This window comes from Lepisosteus platostomus, chromosome 6 (assembly GCF_059453375.1).
Source record: "Lepisosteus platostomus isolate fLepPlt1 chromosome 6, fLepPlt1.hap1, whole genome shotgun sequence".
In the NCBI taxonomy this organism is placed as follows: Eukaryota; Metazoa; Chordata; class Actinopteri; order Semionotiformes; family Lepisosteidae; genus Lepisosteus; species Lepisosteus platostomus.
In genome coordinates, this window is record NC_142616.1 from 31,058,298 (window position 1) to 31,079,237 (window position 20,940).

General features: G+C 38.5%; 1 protein-coding gene across 1 annotated transcript; it reads right to left on the reverse strand.

Moving 5' to 3' along the window:
- Window positions 1-2,879: 2,879 nt before the first annotated feature.
- On the reverse strand, window positions 2,880-12,927 carry irf1a (interferon regulatory factor 1a). Its single transcript, XM_088635356.1, has 9 exons — window positions 12,824-12,927; window positions 12,111-12,277; window positions 10,112-10,211; window positions 8,850-9,029; window positions 6,503-6,607; window positions 5,743-5,901; window positions 5,530-5,582; window positions 5,145-5,241; window positions 2,880-4,533 (listed from the first exon to the last, which is right to left on the reverse strand). The coding sequence occupies exons 1-9, from the start codon at window positions 12,831-12,833 to the stop codon at window positions 4,412-4,414; spliced, it is 993 nt and encodes a 330-aa protein (XP_088491482.1). The 5' UTR covers window positions 12,834-12,927; the 3' UTR covers window positions 2,880-4,411.
- Window positions 12,928-20,940: the final 8,013 nt, after the last annotated feature.

The following is a 20,940-nucleotide window of genomic DNA, read 5'->3' on the forward strand; positions in this document are numbered from 1 at the left end:
AATGAGAGAGACCAGAACAAGAACTCAACAGGCAGGGGGAGGCACAAATGAAAGAGGGGTTTCAGTGCTTGTATTAACAGTTCAAAGAGGTTCTGCTTTTTGTATATGTGAAGTATGGAAAGAAGCAGGTGTTTGTTGGATGCTGCCTCCCTTTAGCAGCAAGTTACAATTTCATTCCTCTTTTCATTATCATCTAAAATGTCATTAGTCATTGCAGGTGTTGTATTCTAGTGGGTGAAATGTGAACTTCCAGCAGAATCTTATCTTTACAAAGAGCTGCTGCTGCTCTGCCAGAGTAAATGTAAAAGCTCCTGAGATTAGTAAGCTTCAGAACACTCCAATAAGTTATTTTCATTAGTGAGATTTCTGACTTTCCAAAGCTCACAGCAATTGGGCAATGTCCCGTTTAAGTTTTTAGCTTTATTTGATTTTTACAATAATTTTCCAACACCAGTCTCAAAAGACCTCTTCTGCAAAGGGTGACAACTGAAGTACAGGGCAAAGGAGGCAATAGTGTTTTCAGTTTATCTGAGGGCAGAAACTTGCGCATCAAATGTAAATTTAAGACTGGCATGAGGTTCAATTCCATTTCAAGATCGATTGCAGCACTTAATGAATTTTCAGATCACTTGACTCAGCAAGAACAGATAGCTCCATGCTGTTGTAAGGTGTGCTCCTGGATATTTACTCTGCTCTTGGTGCTTTTCATCAAGTGAGATTGGTGCCTAGGGTCCAATAGAGGGGCTTAGATTAGGGGACTGCGTGTGCTTTTTTCAGACTGCTTCAATAAATTCTCTTCAATTCCACTTCTCTTTTCTGAAAAATCAAAAATTGAAGATCGGCTGTCTACGTCTCTTGGGAATGTACTTTTAGGTAAGTCGGGTGTTAACGTAGCGTGCTAAGAATTAACGTTGATAAATCTGTAAGGATTCCAATCATGCTCTGGTATCATCTTACACTTGTGAAGATAAATAAATAGCATCATTATAGGCAGAAGATCTAAGCAGAGATATTGCAGAGAGCCCTCCTTGTCTTTTATGAGGCCTATCACATAAGTCATCCACTGTCATAGTAGTATGTAAACATGTATTCGAAATGAAAGACATAATTAAAAAACAATGTGGTTTTGGTTGTTCACTGGTTGATCCAGAGGTGAAAAAAAGACGTACAAGTGCAAACTTTGTGTAACTGGCCACAAATCCTGTAGGCATTCAGTACCTGTACAAATTTGAACCCATTTGTGATGCTCTTATTATCCTTCCTTTAAGAATTGTCAGTATTGTCCTTACAAATACAGTACCGATCTATGTGTGGAGACCTGCAAGGTACAGAACCTTAAGTGACTTTCAAGTCTCGAAAGGTGAATTGGCAACGGCATCAGTGCTGCAGGCCAGAGATGAAAGAAGAGAGGCGACTTTTTATTTTAATTGGAAATTACATTTGCTTGTCATCATGTTTTAAATCATGTTGGTTATCACAGCTTCTTCTAGATTCTTTGGCATTGCAGTCTTTTTCTGTGGAAGTGTTCTGTCAGACAGTCAAAATTAAACTTGCCTTTGAAAGACAAGGGAAGCATGGATTATTAAGTTAGCAATATAGCTAGATGTGCCTGTGTTTGAGGATTGAACATTGAAGTTGCTCAAGATGAAACTACTGTGTTTAGTAGTAACACAGAGATGTTAAGTACAGCAGCCAGAGGAAACCCAGCTCGGAGAGAATGTATAAACTCCCTGCCAATCGCACCCCAGGTCAGGTACTGAATCCAGGGCCCCGGTGCCGCAGGACAGCAATGCAAACCACAGCGCCTCTGTGCCGCCCGACCCATACTCTCTTGTGCTTCAGATGTGTTTGAGGATTTTCTCTGAAGCTTTGGGTGTCTATGCATCCGTGTGAATGTCTGGCCAGTGCTGGATGTGCAAAGATTTTAAAATATTTTGAGAGAAAAAGACTTTATTCTTACTGCCACACGTCTGTTTACCAGCATCTGAAAACCTATGGTTTGTTATATAAAATGTCTGCAAGATTCAACTTCGTATGTTTTTACTTATGGAAAGAGGTTGAATTTTCCTATTTTTTATTGACCTGTAATCAGAATACTGTCTAGGTTTGTTGACTATTTACCTGGTAGCATTTATCAAAAGTTACAGAATATGAACAAGTTTATAAAGTTGTTCGCTGTATTTAGAGAGAAGCCAATACTAATATTTAAATAGTGTGATGTGTACCATTATTGAAAGATTTTAAGACGTTCTGTGTTTTAACTATCTTATCTGTCATGCCAAGATAAATTCACTTTTGTTTCCCCTTAAAAATACACACTGCTAGCAAGTGTATAGATGTAGTTGATGAGAAGCCTGGCCAAATGTTATATGTTGCAAAAGTAACATGGGATATAGAGGTACATTTCTGTATTCTATTACATTGGAAGTTCTTTGCCAATTTGTAGCAGTTTGTGCTGTAATGGCACATTAAGATATGACTTTGAATCTGTTGTGAAGTATAAATGCTGTAGTTACTGTAAGTTGGTGGACAAAACAGTCAATTTTGACAAACCCATACTTAGATAAAAAATTATACAATAGTGACAGATGTCAGTATTTAAAGAGCAGAAGCCTTTGAGGAAGATGATCAAATAGAAACCCATCAATTATTTTTTTATTTTTGTACTTCAAATGCTTTAAGCTGATTTAAAGAAAAGCCCTTCTGTCTTTATGAACTCTAGAAACATTGTTACAACATTAATATATATATTTTCTGTCCATAGCCAGGACTACTTTTAAAAATGTTAAACATTTCATCATTTTGCAGAAAGGCAAAAATACATTTAATCATGACAATTCCAACCCCTGAAAATTAAGACAGGATTTATTCTGCACTCATTGTAAGCTGTAGTATTTAAACTCAAGTTTTATTCATTTTATTTACAGGAGAATAACCTCACACCAAATACATAAAAGATTGGGTAAAACATTTTAAAAACAACATCAAAGTCCAAAACAAAATCCAAAGTGTACGAAATAAGGTTTTTCAAAGGTCCCAAATTTTTCAAATTGAAATTTCCAAAAGGAAAACATAGATGTTTAAAATGCATCAGAAACTTGGCAATAAGTAAATGTACTTTCTGTTCTCATTATATCGAACAGACTTCTCAAATGTCAATAAAAAACTTAAGGCTGTTTCAAAACTTATTTATAAGGCATTTTTATTATTCTTACACATAATTGGGATACATGACAAAACAATGGTGTTTTCTGCACATTAAATTTAATACTTTGCTTGTACATTTGCTAGGAAAATCAGCAGTGACAAATCAAAACACGAACGTCATATTTCTTGAGTCAGCTGGCATCAGGCACTTGGAGACCGCACGCAGGCCAGCTCAGCGAGGTGCTCCATGTGTAGGTGAGAGGCTTACTCGGGTTTTGGCCTCCTGGGTCTCCTCCGCAAACAGTTCTGAGTGGTTGTCAGGGTGGTAGCTGGGAAAAATGGTACTACATACTGGCCCTACTGCTCACAAAGTGAGTCTAAAATGCCATGTGCAGGTGCTTCAGCACCATCTATTCTGTCATACGTAGCAGAGATGTAATCAGCAGAGCCAGTTTAGCACCTGTACATTGTTCATATTGTAGTGCTTTTGGAACCACTGTATCTGTGTCACTTTAAGAAATTGTAAATTGTCTGCTGTGAACTTTAGGAGTTTTCCTTCCTAGTCTTTAGTGTCTTTTCAATAGCTCAGGTAAGCAAGTGTGACACCTCTTCAGCCTCTCCTGAAGAGGGCAGCTCCATCAGGAGACAGATCTCTTTCCTTTTAGAATTGCCTTGAGACGTTTGGTCGAATGCCCAGGTATACTCTGTGTATTCTTCCCAACAGTGACAGAGCCTTTGTACCTGTTAATGTACCACAGCGTGTATTCTGGGCATCTTTATTTCCAAATGAGATGTCAAAATTGTTGTACTATGTGCTCCTTGAGTCCACAGACGTCCTTGCAGTCAATTCCCTTGTTGCTTCATGAGAAAGTCTAGCCTTATTTTGCTGCATGAATCTGATTCCGGTTTAAAAGGGTTTTTTGAAACAACGATTACATTTAGAGTTTGGCCTACCAAGATTGTTTCCTTCGAAAGAGGTCTAGCAGTTAGAGTTCAGCTGAAACATACCACAAATGTAGTATCTCAGGGCTAAAGTCAGTATTAATAATGGTTATAGTAAAACGTGGCTTTGTGCAACACTGTGGGTTCTTAGCTTATTCCTGTTAAAGGGTAACATCAGAAACATCAGAGCTGTCCAGTGGCATTTGGAAAGGGTTTAATTCCAAATTGACTGCATGTTCCCCAGGTGCAAGATGGAGGCTTTCTCCTTTGTAGTAGGAGGTGCATAGTGACAGGCAGCTTTCAGTGTGGTATAGTCTCTTCTTTACTGGTCGAACATCATGGTGGAGTGTGGACGTAGCTGGTCAGGAAAAGAAGGTCTGTGCTCCCCACTGCAAACCTGGTAGTCAGCCTGCATCAGATTTCCTGAGTAGCCAACCCCTTCATCTGCACACAGAGAAGAGTGTGATCAGAACAGCTCCTGAAAGCAAGACTTGCCAGGAGGACTCAAACTCAGTAAGTGCCTTACAAAGCCTTTATGCATACAAATCATTTGAGTATTTCAAAACAGTATGAAATGTCTTGGGACTATAAGATGATTTCCGCAATGGGACAAAAGGTATCAGCTAAAATTATAGCAAACCAGACGCAAAGGAGGAGATGTTATATTTTTCTAATTCTGTGATGAGAGCAATGTGATAATGTGATGACATGGCACAACAGGTGCTCTGGTTTTTATCATACACATTGTCCTTCTTCCCACCAGCACTGCACTTCGAGAAGAGAAGTTGTTGTTCTAATGTAGATCGCGACTTGTGACCCTGTCATGACATGTCTGTGTGGCCAGTGACACACATCAGAATAATTGTGGATGTGAGATGTCTTTGTAAAGCTGTCTTAGAATTTGTTTTCTTGTGTTTATAGGTTTTGTGGGGGTGGTGTAGCATTCACTGCATCTGGTGGATTAAGTGTGAAGTTTATAGACCGCCCAATATAGCCGTGTTTGTTGTTGTTAATGAGCCTAATCATTTCATAATAGAATAAGCTGAAACACGTACTGTAAAAACTCATCCAGGGGCTGGTGAATTGTCTAGAGGTTTTGTTGTTGAAAGAGCAATCATTCCACTGCTCCATGGTTTTCAGGTGATCTACTATCTGCAAAAATGAAAGCATTTCGTTCTTCTTCGTTAATCACTTCCCAATGTCCTTCTCTTCTCCTGCAGTTACTTATACCACTATTACTGTACCATGTGATTCCATTATCCACTTAATGCTTAAAAAGTCTTCACTTCACTCAATCCAGTATTCAGTTACCACTTTTCTTTTTCAATCTTTTCAGGGTTAAGATTCTCTTTGAAAAGACTAAAACTTTTTTGTTTCAACGGAATTAATTACTGTTTGCATAATTAATTTCATAGATGAAAAGAAGTATTACAGACTCACCTTCAGTACAGCCTTTGTATGCTCATCTTCAACTAAGGTATTCTCTAGATTACCTGTTCAATATGAATTAAATATGTTAGGATTTGTCTCAATGGTTCAGTTGTACCCTGCTGTGATACTGTATAAAGAAAGCTTAATGGAACTGCATGTCTCCTTTTCCTTCTTTTCTGAAATGGCCAAGAAAAATCTTTAAAACACGCAGGGTTTTCTTACCGTTTTTACTGGAAGGACAGGAAATTCTCAGTGTGTTCAAGCGCTCGTCAGGCTCTGTCTTCATTGTGAGTGGTGGATAGTAGCTGTTGTGAAAGTTGCTTGGGCTGTGTCCATTGACTCCCACGCTATTATTATCCCTCATGTATTTTGAGATGCCTTCTGTAGGAATTTCAGGGGGAATTGGTTATTGCACATACCGTAATACTCAAGGAAATAAAACCTCAGAAAATGGTAGATTAGTGACACCTGAATGTAATTTGCATCTTACAGTGGAACTGAATTGAGGAAAACATTTAAACTCCTTAGATGAAGTTTTCTTTCCTTGTTGTAGCAACCACACATGGAGGTGCATAATTACTGGAGGTGGAAAGTTGCATGAATTAAGATGCAATTGCGCTGTGCCTGAGAATTTTGAAAATGAACTTAAAAAATTACAGAGAACAAACTAAAATACTGATACTCCATGGCGCTAAAATTAAAATCGTTTTTAAATGAATTTTTAAGAAAAGTTCAATGTAGATTTATGTATAGCTTATCAAAAGTAAATCCAGTATAGAACAGCAATGACTGGAAAATAATTCTCGCTTTGTTGAAACCACGGCAAAGAAAATATTGTATATCAATAATTAACTTGCTGTTAACAACTAATCCATTTTAAATGTTTTAATTGAAAGCAATGGGCACATTTCAGGCACTGGGGGGAAAATCTCCCCATAAAATAATTTGAAAACTCTGCTTTGTGTAAAAGAAAAGGTCTCACCGTTAAACCTCTCTGGGGGACAGCAGCTGTCTGACTGAGGGGTCTCTAAGAAGGAAAACAGGCCACTGTCTTCGCATTTAATATCGCTGTGTACTTCTCTCAGACCTGGAACAGAACATGTCAGACTAAACATTCCTTTTACTACAGTTATTACAGCTTTTGATAGTGGAAAATGCTAGACATCTTCTCCACTGTTAAATGCAATTGAGAAATACATTGTAGCTGATGCTCCTTTCTGTTTAGTGTCCTTTATTTAGCTTTACGTAGTTTTACATGGGTGTGTTGAGAAATTCACGATTCAGGCATTAGCTGTTTGATGTGATGTTTATGCATTCAAAAGCAAAAGCTTTTCTCATTCTTTCATGTGCATCAGTGGGGTTAAAGCAAATTGAAATCTGATTGATATCATTTGATTATTGAACTAGTCTCTTTTCTGCCAGCTATGTTAATGAAGTTTACTTGTACCATGTCTACCTGCTGTATTCTCAGACCTCAACAGTAGGGATTTCTGTTCTGGTGTACTCAGTGGCACACGCTGGTAATAAGGGTAAGATTATAACCAGGTCAGCTGGTTATTGTATATATTTTCTGTGGTCAATTGCATACAACCTTGAAACAGAAAGTACTCATCCTCAGTTTCTCATTTAAGAGGTCTCTAATGTGAGTTACACTATATCCTTTTAGCAAAATTTATGTCGGAATCAGAAAGAAGAAAGATTTATAGGTAGGCAACCGCAGATTAGACTCCTTTTGTCTATCAAGCAAAGCAAATAGTTCATCACCATACAAGTTTGATTTTGGATTTAAAGAGTGAAAGAGAAAAAGTTCTAGGCTTTGGGGCATTCTAAACCAAATCTGTCTGAGAGGTGAGCTTTGTATCTTAATGATCCATGAATAAATTAGTCAATGACGTTATGTGCACTGAAGAGCAATTCATGAAAGATCTCATACAGTTAAAAAAAGTATCAGCAGTCAGACGGAGCAACATCACAGAGCCACTCACAACCCCTGAAGAACAGTTTGTGAATCACTTGACAATTCACTGAGTTTCATCAACATGAATAACAGTTCTACGTTGAATAAGAGTCAGTTCATCAAACATTCAAGATCTTCAAGGTTCTACTGATATACTGAATATATTTGATTTAACTTTGAAATGATTTTGTTCAAATTGTTAGGTTTTATTTGCATACAAGAATCATATTTTGTGAGTTTGACAGTAAGCTCGCCTTCATAACTGAATTTTTTTTAACCTTTACTTATCTATACAAGCAAGTTTGTTTTAAATTGATTAAACAGGATTGTTTAAAGAAGCCATGAAGACATCTGTTCTAATTCTTCATTTCATACCAATATTAGCTCTAATCCTGATTTTAGAGCTAAGGTAAGAAATTAAACTTCTTAAAATAAATCAATCCCGAAATACTAAACTACAACTCTGATACTGAGTTTATCATTAACATTGTTAACATTAATTAGTAGCAGCAATTTTGTCATTTAAACTATTTAAAAAGTACTGTATTTGTCAGAATCATTTTTGATAATACCAGTTACATTAACTGTTCACTTTATGAATTTGATGCACCGTATAGAAATATTAATATATAGGTGCACAGTTCATACTGCAGCTGTCGATAAATAGTCATGACTTAATCAAAGGATTGTTAATAACAGAGATGTAAATTTATAAACCATTCGATAATATTTTTCAAAACGGCTTATTAAAAAGTATCAAGTAGGTAGCTCCATTAGCATGCAAAGGCTGCAAAGGAACAGGTTAAGGTTTATTCCATGCTGAAAAGAGAAGAAAAGTAACATAACTTCTTCACACCTTCACACCTGAAGGAGGCTCCAGGCTTCTCTTTTCATGGAATACACCTTTCCTTGTTCCTTATTAAAAAATATATCAAGCATTTCCAACATCCACTCAAAAAGTGTCACGTAATTGTTTCAGGGCATTTCATGAAAAGTAATCATAATTTGCTTGAATACAAGCATGATAAAAAATGTCTAGTAGTCTGCTCAGTGCAACTCCTCTGAGTTGCTTCTGTTAACATACCATGCGAACAAACATCTTCGTGCGCAACCCATTAGTTCTCCCTACCTTGGGTACACAATTGATGCATAAATATTGCCTATGAAATCCACATTACTGTACATCAGCTGGACACAATTCTAGAGCATGTCCTCTGAACCTTTTTCAAACTGACCTGCATTTATTTTCACTCTGTAGGTATGAGCAATGCGATTGAGTAAAAGTATAACCATCTACAGTATTACATTGAGAGATAATGACTACTGTTGCTGCTAAAGGATTCAGATGCATTTTCACATATCCAGCACTTACCTTTCCTCCGTTTGGGAGCTTTAATGGAAGGGAGCATCATGTACACTCTGTAGGCATTGTTCCCCTTCTTAATGCTCTTGTCGTGCAGTTCCTTCACGTCGGGCAGGGAATTTAGCGCGCATCTGAAGTTGGCTTTCCATGTCTTCGGATCAGGCTTGTCAACGCCAGGTTTGTATCTCCCTGTCAGAAAGACTCCAGCATTTGAGACAGAAAACCAGACTGAACTATGGTGGTGCTATCAGCCTGTTTTTCAAAGAGCACACATGAAGGAATTCTGTGTCCATTTTTATAACAGTTACAATATTGAAATAATATAATATACAATACTGTAATACTGCAAATTACAATAGTTTAATCAGACTAAAAACACATCAATTTTCTGGCTCCTTTTAAAAATCTTATTTTAGTGTAAAGTGGTGGGTTGGTACGGAAGCTTATTAGCGAAAAAATCTTATTTATACGAGAAAAGCATTGCATTTTAACACAATAATTAATTTGTGAACAATGTGGCCTACTATTTTAATACTGTATATTGCATTGTACTGTATACGCAATAATATTGTACCGTACAAAGTAGCATTGACTTTTAACAACAGTAAAATATTGTCATGCTCCTATTTTTTGGAAAAAAAGAATGTAAAGGAGCAAGTGTTCTGTCTTTTGTATACATGAAGTACAACACCGCGTCAGTAAGCATTCCCAAGTTAAACGCATATTGTTTTTGCAGATTCTGTAGAAATGACACGGCTTTCCGTATGTTCTTTTTGATTTGAAGCTGCAGAAACATGTCCTGTACAAAGGTTTTTGCCTACTCTTTAAACATTGAACGAAATACATTCACAATGACTTGATAGTAAGACTTACACCAGTCTACTTTGCTTGGGACAGTATTATTGCGTATACAGTACAATGCAATACACAGTATTATTATAATAGGCAACATTGTTAACGAATTAATTATTGTGTTTAAATGCAATAATTTTCTCATATAAACAAGACTTTTCTTGTATAAATGATATTTTTTTTTTTGCCGTTGCGCTAATAAGCTCAGTCGTATGGTCTTTCAATACATTTTGTGCTTTAATGTTTACTTCATTTAACACATTTCTTCATTTATTTACAGAAGATGTAAATATCCTGCTTTGACAGTAATAGGACAACTAATGCTTAATAACACAACAATATGAATGTCACCTAGAAAATGTGAATTTGTGTGTTTGCCAGAGAGCTCTGTGTTGGCGATGTTCGGACTTGTTTCCTACCTGTGTGCATTGCCCAGTTTCGGAACAGAGTGGCGTCTTTATCTATATTCCAGCCATGACGAGCTGCATGTTTCCATGGAATCTGAAATACTCCAGCTGCCTAAAGCAAAGATGAAAGGCGCAGAAATAATGGGTAATTTTTTCAAGTTTCTGTTCAGTGCAAAATTAATCTGGAAAAGGGTGATGAACTCACACAGAGATTAAAGTCTTTGTTCTGCTTTATCACTCACATCCTTTTTTCTTTTGCCCTTTTCTTTTGAAAATCTTCAATAGACAATCCTAAATATCTAAAATCCTTTACTTTCCATAGTTATTATACCAACTCATAATAAATACACCATGCTTTGCAATGAACTGTGTGATTTAAAAGACTTCCCACACTTTTAAGATGAAGTGGGATTTTGTGAAACACGGTTTATCAGATCCTTTTAGATTCTTTGTTTGAATAATTCTCCTACGGTGTAGTTCCAAAGTTTTTTTAAATTATATTTTAATTGCATGGTTATAAAGAGAGATCTTACATTTTAAGAGCAATATATCCCATCCTAGAGGAATCAAAATATACTTAGTTTAAAATGTGTATTCTCCCCTTTCTGACAATGGTAATGTTACTTGTTACATAACTTCTAAGCATGTCCTGAATAAGCTAGTTTTACAGTTACTGATACCCTACACACTTTATATATGTATTTATAATATAACACTCATTTTTAGTTTAAGAAATATTTCAAGGCACAATTTGTTTTCTGTTGACTTTCTTGCTTAGAAAGCCTCGACCAGCAGTTTGATCGATAAGGCTTCCAATAAGAACAATACCCCCAGGACACGATTAGTTGGGTCTGGATTGAATCAAAACTTTGTTCTACCTGGCAATTTTCAGACAATTGTAATTTGCCAACACAATTTCTTACACCCAAAGAAGGCTCCACAGCCGAAAGGTTTTCTTTCTTCTCTTTTCAGTGTGGAATAAACCTTTACTTGTTTCTTTGCTATTTCTGATGTTGGCTGGCATGTTGGTGTGGTGGCGAGCATTGTTACCCTGCAGCCCTGGGGCTCAGGGATTTGATTCCCAGGGTGCTATCCGCATGGAGTTCATATTCATGCGGGATTCTTCCGGGCGCTCCTTCCTAGGTTTCTTCCCACAGTCCTAAGACATACTGGCGGGTTTATTGGCTTCTGGGAAAATTGGCCCTGGTATGCGTGTGTGCCTGTCTGTGTTTGTGTCCGTCTGTCCTGTGAATCACTGGTGTCCCATCCAGGGTGTATCCTGCCTTGATCCCGCTGCCTGTACTGAAGAAACTGATCAGAAGATGGATGGATTTTTGATGTTGGCTTTTTGTTTAACTATGGAATTTCCATACACTGCTTTGAAACCAATCATCAAAAAATGACTCTGTGACTTCCAGCGGACAGAGGTATTGAAATCCTTATCTCCTTTGTTTATTTTTTTGCGCTATAGATGAAGAGAAATGATTGTAAAGTAAACACGCTTCAATGAAAGAGGCGATTTCACACTGCAAATACTGAGGCCATCAAAAGCTCTGCCTTTTTTCAATGGATCATACTGATATGAAGTGATGTTATTTCAGTATCTCACCATATCAGTAGGATCCATTTACAAAGGCAGTGGGTTTTTTCGCAGATCTTCGTTAGTTAAAAAAATACATTGATTGTTCAGTGCTCATCCACGGCTGCAATTCTAGATGCACAGTTTTTTTAGTTCATGAGCAGTTCTCTCAACTCCATTTTCTACATTCTAATGTAGCATCTCCCAGAGCTCTGTATTTAGATCCTTCTAGGTAAGGGATTCGGAGTGTCTGACTCTTGCAGGTTTTGAGCAGTTCCAGAAACATGTGCAATGTACTCGTGATGTCTATGATGAAAGATCCATGGGGCGAGTTTTCCTGACAAGCAGAAAGGCTGGCCGGAGATCCTCTTCAGGTTCCTTGCCCAGAGCATCACGGTGATCTACCACTGATTAATGTAAAAGCCTGCTTACTTCATCAAGCCAGGTGACTCCAGGATAGGTCTGGGATCGGATCTGCTCCTCCAGCCAGGGCCGTAGGCGTAGGCGTCCTTGGTGCATGTCTAACTGCTTCAGGAAATCGGCTGCTGTCCGGGCAACAACAGGCTGTCCACAGTGAAGCGGAGAGGCTTCAGGCAGAGCTGGCGAACAAAACATCGGTTAAACTTGAGCAGTGCCGAACCTCCCGCTTATTCAGTTCTGTAAGAACTGTGCTTTTAAACAAGATATACTGTATCAGCTTGTACGATCTCATTCAGTCTCTCCTGGATGAGATGCACCAAGGGGTTGGACGTTGTTCAGAGCTTGCCACACGAGAATGAGTTACGCTGATTTGTACCCTGATTGCAAAGTTTGCTGGCAGTCAGTTTTCAATAAGACAGAAAAATACACGAGGTGCAGCCTTGTGACCTCATAAGGACTGTAATCAATTAAGCTGAACGGTAGTTCATCAGCTTTAAATAATTTGAAGTTTGTATCAGAATAATGTGACAAAGTTTCGTTGGGACAAGCTGTTTAGACTCAGGAAAATACCATTTTAATCCCAACCCCTCTTGCCATACCAGCCCACCAATTTATTAAAATAAACACATTTGAATTAACATAACCATTCTGTATATTTTTGCAGAGCAGCCTTTTAGTAGTGGCTTCAAGCAGCAATTTCATATGTGACCATTTACAGTACTTACCAGGGCACATAGACTTTCATTTCACCCGCTGATAGTCATCCCCACAAACAGGTTCCCACAGGACCAGGTTCCAGGCAACTAAGGCAGAAAATCAAGCATACTAAATTATATATTTACGCAATGCTTGCCTTAAGCTCCTCCTTCACTTCCAAGAATTTCACACCCACATTTTAATTTGATCGCTTTTTTTCCATCTCACAGCTTGGCTCAGTCAACATAAGAAAAAAGAATGTCATCAAATCTGATAGTATACCATACATATGACTTCTAGTCCTATTCAAATTGACTGTGTAGGGGGGGGGCAGCTTGTGAGGGAGTAAATGGAATGCATTCTTGGTACTTTTTATAGAGTACTATACATTCTGGGTACTTTTACACAGTAATATACATTCTGGGTACTTTTGTATAGTACTGTACTTTCTTTGTACTTTTTATATAACACTGTACATTCCTGGGACTCTTTGTGCACTGTACACAGGTAATAAGTGGTGCTTTAATCTGCAAGGAGGAGGGAGAAGTGAACTCGTTCTGTGCTTACAGACGCAGACGTTGTATGCCTGTTGTAATTCCACTCGTCTATCAGCACTCAACCCCACGCGATGCCGTACCTTCCTTCAGCTTCAGCAGCAAGCCGTCTCCTGCACCAGGCACCAGGCACCAGGCGCCAGGATGGACTCCCAAGAGCCAGGTTACGGTACGTACCACGGCCTTGCCCTTCTCCGAATGCTGCGGCAGGGCTTGACTAGTACAGTAACACTCTGCAGTCGGCCACCAAAGTCGGCTCGGTCAACAGAAGAAAAGAAATGGTGAAAGCTTTGGAACATAACGTCACGTCTGATAGTGCTCTGTTCGGATGAGTTATAGCCATATTCAAATTCACCGTCTGGGGGGAGATACCCGGAAAAGGTGTTTTTTTCTTCTTTGCTATTAGGTTTTTTTTTTTAAATAAGTTAACCGTACCAAAATCAAAGTTTAAAAAAATTGCAACTAAATCCATTTGAAGAAAATGTCTTTTGTTTTGATTGTTGGGTTGCAGTGAACTCTGTAACAGCTCAGTGTGCCTTTCCGTGTGAAGGGCTGTAGAACTGCCAGGCCCGTGTGCTCCAGCAGGGACGGAACTGGTTCTGGCCATCCTGGTCCCTCCTCTGTTCGTGATGGCAGCGTGGGAGTCAAGGAGCTGTTTGGGACTTCACTGGTACTGTAACTAGTGTCCTGATGAAGCTGCCAATCCAGAATCAGAAAGAATTCAGCTTGAATTTATCTGGACTCCGGAGCACATAACTGAAAGCAACAAGAGTGTGGGCAAAATAACCCAAGGAGACTGAACTATCTTGTGTGGGGAAAAAAAAACCCATCTGAATCCACACTTTGCATAGCTGTGTGTTTAGGATATTGAGGATATTAAGAATGGTAACTGGGTTTTGATTTTCAACTGATGACAAGCAACATTTCAGTTCTGACCCTCAGTGTGTGACACATTACCAGAATGTCTCTGAAATGGCTTAATATGGTTGCCTGAAACTGAAAGTAATTGGACCATGAGTTCTGGGACTGCTCTTCTGCCATGTCCAGGCATAAATATGAGGACTGAATTCCCCAAGATCTCAGACTTTCCCAGCCTTGTGCTGCTCTGCTGCTTCTCCTCCTTCAGTTTCCACTGCTATGTTATCTGCTTCCTTGTTCCTGTTGTCTGTTTAGCTTGTTACTGTTTGTTTTATGTAGCTCACATTTCAGTACAAGCTAGGACGAGCAACTATCCTTTTCCTCTCTGCTTTAGACCATTAACCAGCTCTCAATCCTAATATATACATTACTTTGGATGACTAACGCCTTCAATATAAAAAAATATTTTATCAGAAGCTTTTTTAACTATAAACATATCCGATAATGCCCTGTGTGTTTTCATCATTGCTATCTAAAGAGGTCTAACCTGCTTGTTAAGGAAGAAATGAGTTTTTAAAGCCATGTTAACTATAAACAAATCTGTAAATACTTGTCAACATTCCATTTAGCTCAAAGCTGTCACTTAATTTACCCAACACTTCAGTTGAACAAATCCTCATTTAATCTTAATGGGAATCTTATTGGCAATGGGAAATTTGGCCAGGACGCCGGGGTTACACCCCTACTCTTTTCAAGAAACGCCCTGGGATTTTTTAATGACCACAGAGTGTCAGGACCTCAGTTTAACGCCTCATCCAAAAAAACGGCACCCAGTACAGTATAGTGTCCCCGTCACTATACTGGGACATTAGGACCCACATGGACTGCAGGGTGAGCGCCCCCTGCTGGCCCCACTAACACCGCTTCCAGCAGCAACCTTAGTTTTTCCCAGGAGGTCTCCCATTCAGGTACTGACCAGGCTCACACCTGCTGAGCTTAAGTGGGCAGCCAGTTGTAAGTTGCAGAGTGATATGGCTGCTGGCGTTGGCCCTTTCCAATCATGACCTCCTAATAATCCCCATCTGTGAATTGGCTTCATTACTCTGTTCTCCTCCCCACTGATAGCTGGTGTGTGGTGAGCGTTCTGGCGCACTATGGCTGCCGTCGCATCATCTAGGTGGATGCTGGACATTGGTGGTGGTGGAGGGGAGTCCCCATTACCTGTAAAGCGCTTTGAGTGGAGTGTCCAGAAAAGCGCTATATATAGTAAGTGTAAGCAATTATTATTATTATTATTATTATTATTATTATTATTATTATTTTAATCTCTTTGATTCACAACATCTCTGCAACATTGTCTGCAGTAGGATTCAAGTTAGAGGTTCAATGCACTTAAGACAAGCTTGTAATTAAAAAACAATCTTTACGTTAATTTAATCAGTAAGATTTTTTAATAACAGCTCCTGAGGATCAAATCTTCAAAGATTCTTGGTTATGTAAAAGGTAAAACGAGTTCCTTAGTGACTTGACTTGTTAGCTTTTAAGAAATGTTATCCTTTGAATCAGTTTCGTTTGATAATAAAATCAAGATTTCATGATAAATGTACTGTATAATAATCACTTCCCGTTTTGTCAATGTCAACAGATCTGGTGCTGGTGATAAGTATTTCATTGGAACACAGATCAAACATAAACTCTTCAATGGTCCAGATGGGGTGTGTAAAGTTTTCAAATGGCTGTTATGATTTTGTTAGTTTAAGAGTAGGATTGGATACTGTACTTGCTCTAATTCATGCTAAACTGGTTTGGTAATATAGTAATTGAATTTTAAACTGGCCAAACCATTCTTTAGGACTGCCTTCTGATTTCTGGACAATTTAGAATATACACTGCTGTGCACACAGTATAGTACTATATACTGTATGTGCTACTGTATATACTTAGACATCTTAAAAACAACCAGGAGCTACTGGTTGACCATATAACTGTTATGGTCATCGGCAATTTAATCAAAACCTTCCCAAATGTTTCCTACTCTTGTTACAACTTTGCCTTCTAGTAACAGAACTTAGTTTGGGTGAGAAGAAACCAAGTTTGTCATTTAGTGATCTTTAATTTACATTGATCAGAATCTTCAGAGACTTGATCACATTTTTAGAGACATATTGCAGAAGATAATGTGAAAGGTCATCTTTTCATACTGTCGACCTCCAGCAAAAATTTAAAAATGTTAAAATGTATACCTTCCCAGCTATTAGATATTTCCCAGCTTTTCAGATTACATAATTCCACACACTACATTATGACACGAGATATCATGGGGAAATAAAATCTATTTTAAATCAAATATTTAATGTTTATAATCAGTAAAGAAACTGTAGTATTAGTTACTTTCTAAATTAATTTGATTCACAGTGATAATCTTATCATGTTCATAACACAGAGGAAATTAATTATGCTATTTTAGGAAATGTAAGCTAAATATGTAGTCGAAATTGTTCAATGCTGTTTACCTTTTAAAGTGAACTGTAGGACGCTTCATGCAGGTAAAGGGGAATACAAGTGCTGAAACATGATATGTGTGTTTCTTTGCACTTTGGTGTTTCTTTCTGTTCGTGGGTTCCCCTTTTTGTACTAGGGCACTGATGTCCTATATCCTATTGTGCTGCGTCTAATGATGTGTGAAGTGTCAGATTTCCTTACATCTGGCACTCCAGCAGTTAGCAAAAGCCCGACATGTTCGCACATGAGGATGCTGTTGTACAAGTAAATCATGTGAGCACCAGCACGCTGAACTGGTACAACGAGGCATTTCACAAGTATCATTCTTCTTTTGCTGGTACTCATTGTTCAGGCTCCTACAGAAGCTTTCTGCCTCCTGAAGTGCTCTCACAGCTCGGTTTGAACAGAGAGAGGAATGCTGAGAACACTGCTTTCATCCAAGGTTCTAGCATCGCTGATTCAGGGTTGGTTTAAACTGGCCTGGGCTGTGCATTCCCTTATGCTGTTACATGCTTATCCAAACAGACCTTCCCAGCAAATCGGCTTGCAAAATCCGGCAATCTGTTGTACTACACTGCAAAATACACATCAGTCAAGTACTACGGCCTTACGGAACGAAATATCCAGTGAAGTGTATTTTCCTAGCACTTCTACTCATAGGGATGTTTGGGAAGGATCAGGATTTCCTGTATCCAGACAAAGAGCCATGTAATACTGTGTTTGACTGCATTGAAGGAGCGGCAACCCTGCAGGTGGTAAGGTTGCATAAAGGATGGTATTGTTGCCTCAGTTTCAGAGTCCTGGTTTCAATTTTGGCCTCAGGAATTTGTGTGGGGTTGCCATGTTCCCCCTGTGTTCGTCTGTGTGTTTATTTTTTTGTTGAGTGTGATGGTTTCTTCTGCCCTCCAAAAGACATGCTGGTTAGGTCTGATCCGCTGATTTTCTCTTTCTCCATGGACCACAAGGACAGAAGTCAGGGGCAGTCCGGAGGAAGGCAGCTGTGTGCTCTCAGCCAGTGTTAGTCTCCAGTTGGCCATGGACCTCTCCTATATGAGTGGCCTATTCATAATGCATACAGAAGAACCTTTGCACAGTAGTATGCTTTAGTGTAAATCATTGTGCACTGAGAGATGAATAGTGGCATACCTTGCTGGACCACTGGTTAATGAAATCTGTGATTGAAGTCTAGCCTGCTGAGTTAACAGAAAGGCCTTGCCACACCTACATGTATCTACATTTGTATCTAAGAAAGACTGTTAACGTTAGCTGAACTGAGAGGTTAATTTATTAGATTACATTAAAAATGATGTGCTCAGGTAGCAGGCTCAGAGTATACTACTTTTCATCTGCTTAAGGCTGGGTTGCTTCAGTGAGATTAAATATGAAGGAAAGGAGAAGGTTATAGAAGAGCAGTATAACAGCTTGTTAAGAAGCCTATAACCTCTGTAACCTTGCATGTTAAACGTTTGTAGTCCCTCTAAGTCCCTAGGGGGAAAAAAGAGACTACATTTCCCAACACATCAATTGCAAAGACAATAGGTGACTAGTTGAAACCCTGAGTTATGAAGCAAAGCTGTTTTGGATTAAGGTCGTATCTCAGGTTAAAAAAAGGCTCTGTCAAAGACAGCTTTATTTTGTTTTACTTTTTTAGGGATAGGGATGTATTTTGGATTTTTATTGTAAAGGAGATTGATGCTTGGAAGAGTGACTGGTGAGGAAAATGTGGAAAATCTGAGCAAGATTTGAGAAAACGTAAAGACTGTGAAGGGTCGATTTGATTGCTGAAAAGCTGATTAAAACATTAAAGATAGGTCTGAGAACTGAGTGTGTAGCAAGGTCTCTGAACCAGGAAAACAGTACACGTTTTTGCTCATCTAGTTTGTTTGATTTTGACAAGGTAATTGCTCCAGGATCCCTTCCAATTATCTCTTGAAAGAAACCAGGATTTTAGCTTTAACAACATGGTAAACAAAATGTAGCCTTTACTGTAAACTAACTCCTGTTCTGTTTTAATTGCAGCACTTCCTTACAACTTCAACTTGTCTGCTGGTTTGAGTTTGATTCTGAAGCTGTCTATTTGTTGACCTTGTCTGTTCCTATGAGGATTGTGAATAATTGAATCAGGTTCCCTTAGTTTTCTCTGTTCAAGACTAAAAAGCTTCAATTTTTCTGGCATGTGCAGAACTTTCCTTTGAGTTGGACAATATTTCTTTGTTCTTCCAACTGTCAAAGTGCTCTTCTGAATTTCAGAGTAATAATGTTTTTTAGTTAGGTGATCACTACTGGCCACAATATTTTAACCGTAGTCTTGTGAGAAATTGAAGAATTTCCTAATCGAAATGTTATAATTGCTTCACCAGTTGCTAGAAGAGTGAAATCTGTACAAAATGTCAGTACCTTATGTCACTTCAAGCTTGGGAGTTCCCATTTTAGGTACAGGTAGTGAACAAGTGAAAGGTTTACCTGTATGAAACACTTTTCACTTTTTCATATTAAGTGCTACCTGCAATTTGTTTGTGGTTTCTACAGTGTTTGTTAACCTTTCTAGTTTGGCATCGCCTATAGGTTTGATACCAAACCATGTTAAACATATGCACAGAAACTGCAAAGCCTACTTCCGGAATATCTTGTTTTTCTACTTCAGAGTCTTGAACCATTTAATTTTGAGAGTACTTCTGTAAATAAAAATATAAAATAAATAAACCACAATACCTTGCATTTAAACAGCTCCTTACATTAGCAAATATAATGGAGCAGAGGAAGCTGTAACCTTACTATTTACTTTAACAAAATAATGTAAAAGGAGTTCCAGTAAGGTGTAATAACGACTTGTGGTTGAAAACAAATTAAGTAAATGGTTTTGAAAAGAACGTATACTGTTCAACAGTTGCCCGCATGATCATGTGTCTATATTGTTCCCCCTGTCTTTGGATATCCAAAGAAACCAAAGAACCAGTTTAAAGATATCTGGCCTTGTACAAACATGGCATGAAGTTAGGTAAAATCTCCTGTTATTACATATGAACTTGTGTGTAACGTATAACACGCTTGAAGAGTAGTTAGGATACTGCAAGGGGCTCTCTCTGCTGCATTTAAACAAGTAAACACCAGGCTTCAAGCTAGCAACCTCAGCCCCTGAGTGCTGAAGATATTGTATGTGGGAGGACGATATACAGTACTGTACCTACATCACAGCACTACAGTTTTGACCCACTGATTTCCATCCTGTTAGTCCCTTAAAGAAGCACCTATCTAGCAAGAAATTTACAGCTTCCAGCTATGTTCAGCAGGTTGTTAAGGCTTGCTACAAGAGCTTGATATATTTCTACAACACTGGTCTCAATGTGTTGGTGTCATGATGCGACATGCCTAAACAGGCTTGGAGATCATGGAACATCGAATATGGCCTTGTTGGTTATAATTGTAACTGGAGGATCTCTACATTTGTGAGGTTTTGGTGCAGAGATATAACCAAGTAGTATACAGAGTTCAGTGTGTAAGTTTTAAAGACAAAAGTAACCATCCCTTCCATCATAATTAAAGTACTAATAAATTGATTTTAAGTTAATTAAAATAACACAGATCAACTAAAATGAACAACAGTGACTTCACAAACTGAAAGTAATCAACTAAAAAAACAACATTAAAATATTAATCCCCACTCTGTGTTCAGAGGACACCTGCACTTTCTCTGCCTGCGTGATTAGTACACCCCACTGCAATGAAAAAAAACATCAAAACTATCAGTGTGCCTGTAAAGTCATCTCCAGCATGTCATTCCCCACACCGCAGTAGTGGATATTTGGGCAGGTGGCAGGGAGACTCTCACTCAGTCGTAAAAATTCGTTCTCATGATCCAAGTCAGTTGTGCCACTAATTAGAAAATTGTGCTTGGCAACCTTTGGCTCCGTTTCATCCTGCTCTACTCTTCTTCCATCCAAGACCACATCAGCCAGACTGAACTGCAAATAAGCTATTCATGAATGTCAAATGTCGAGACCCTGCTGTATTAGACAATGTATTACTATGAAAGCTCCTGTTACCTTATGTATTGACGCACTGTTTTAATGAGAACTGGTTGGTCCTTACAGGTCTTACTGTTACCATTTTTAATGAACTCAAATACCATTACTTGTACCTCAGTTTCCCCACCAAATCGGAGAACTCGGCAAGCAGCAGCTCGAACACCACACATCAGGAAACGAATTTCAAACCACATCTCAAAGGTGGAG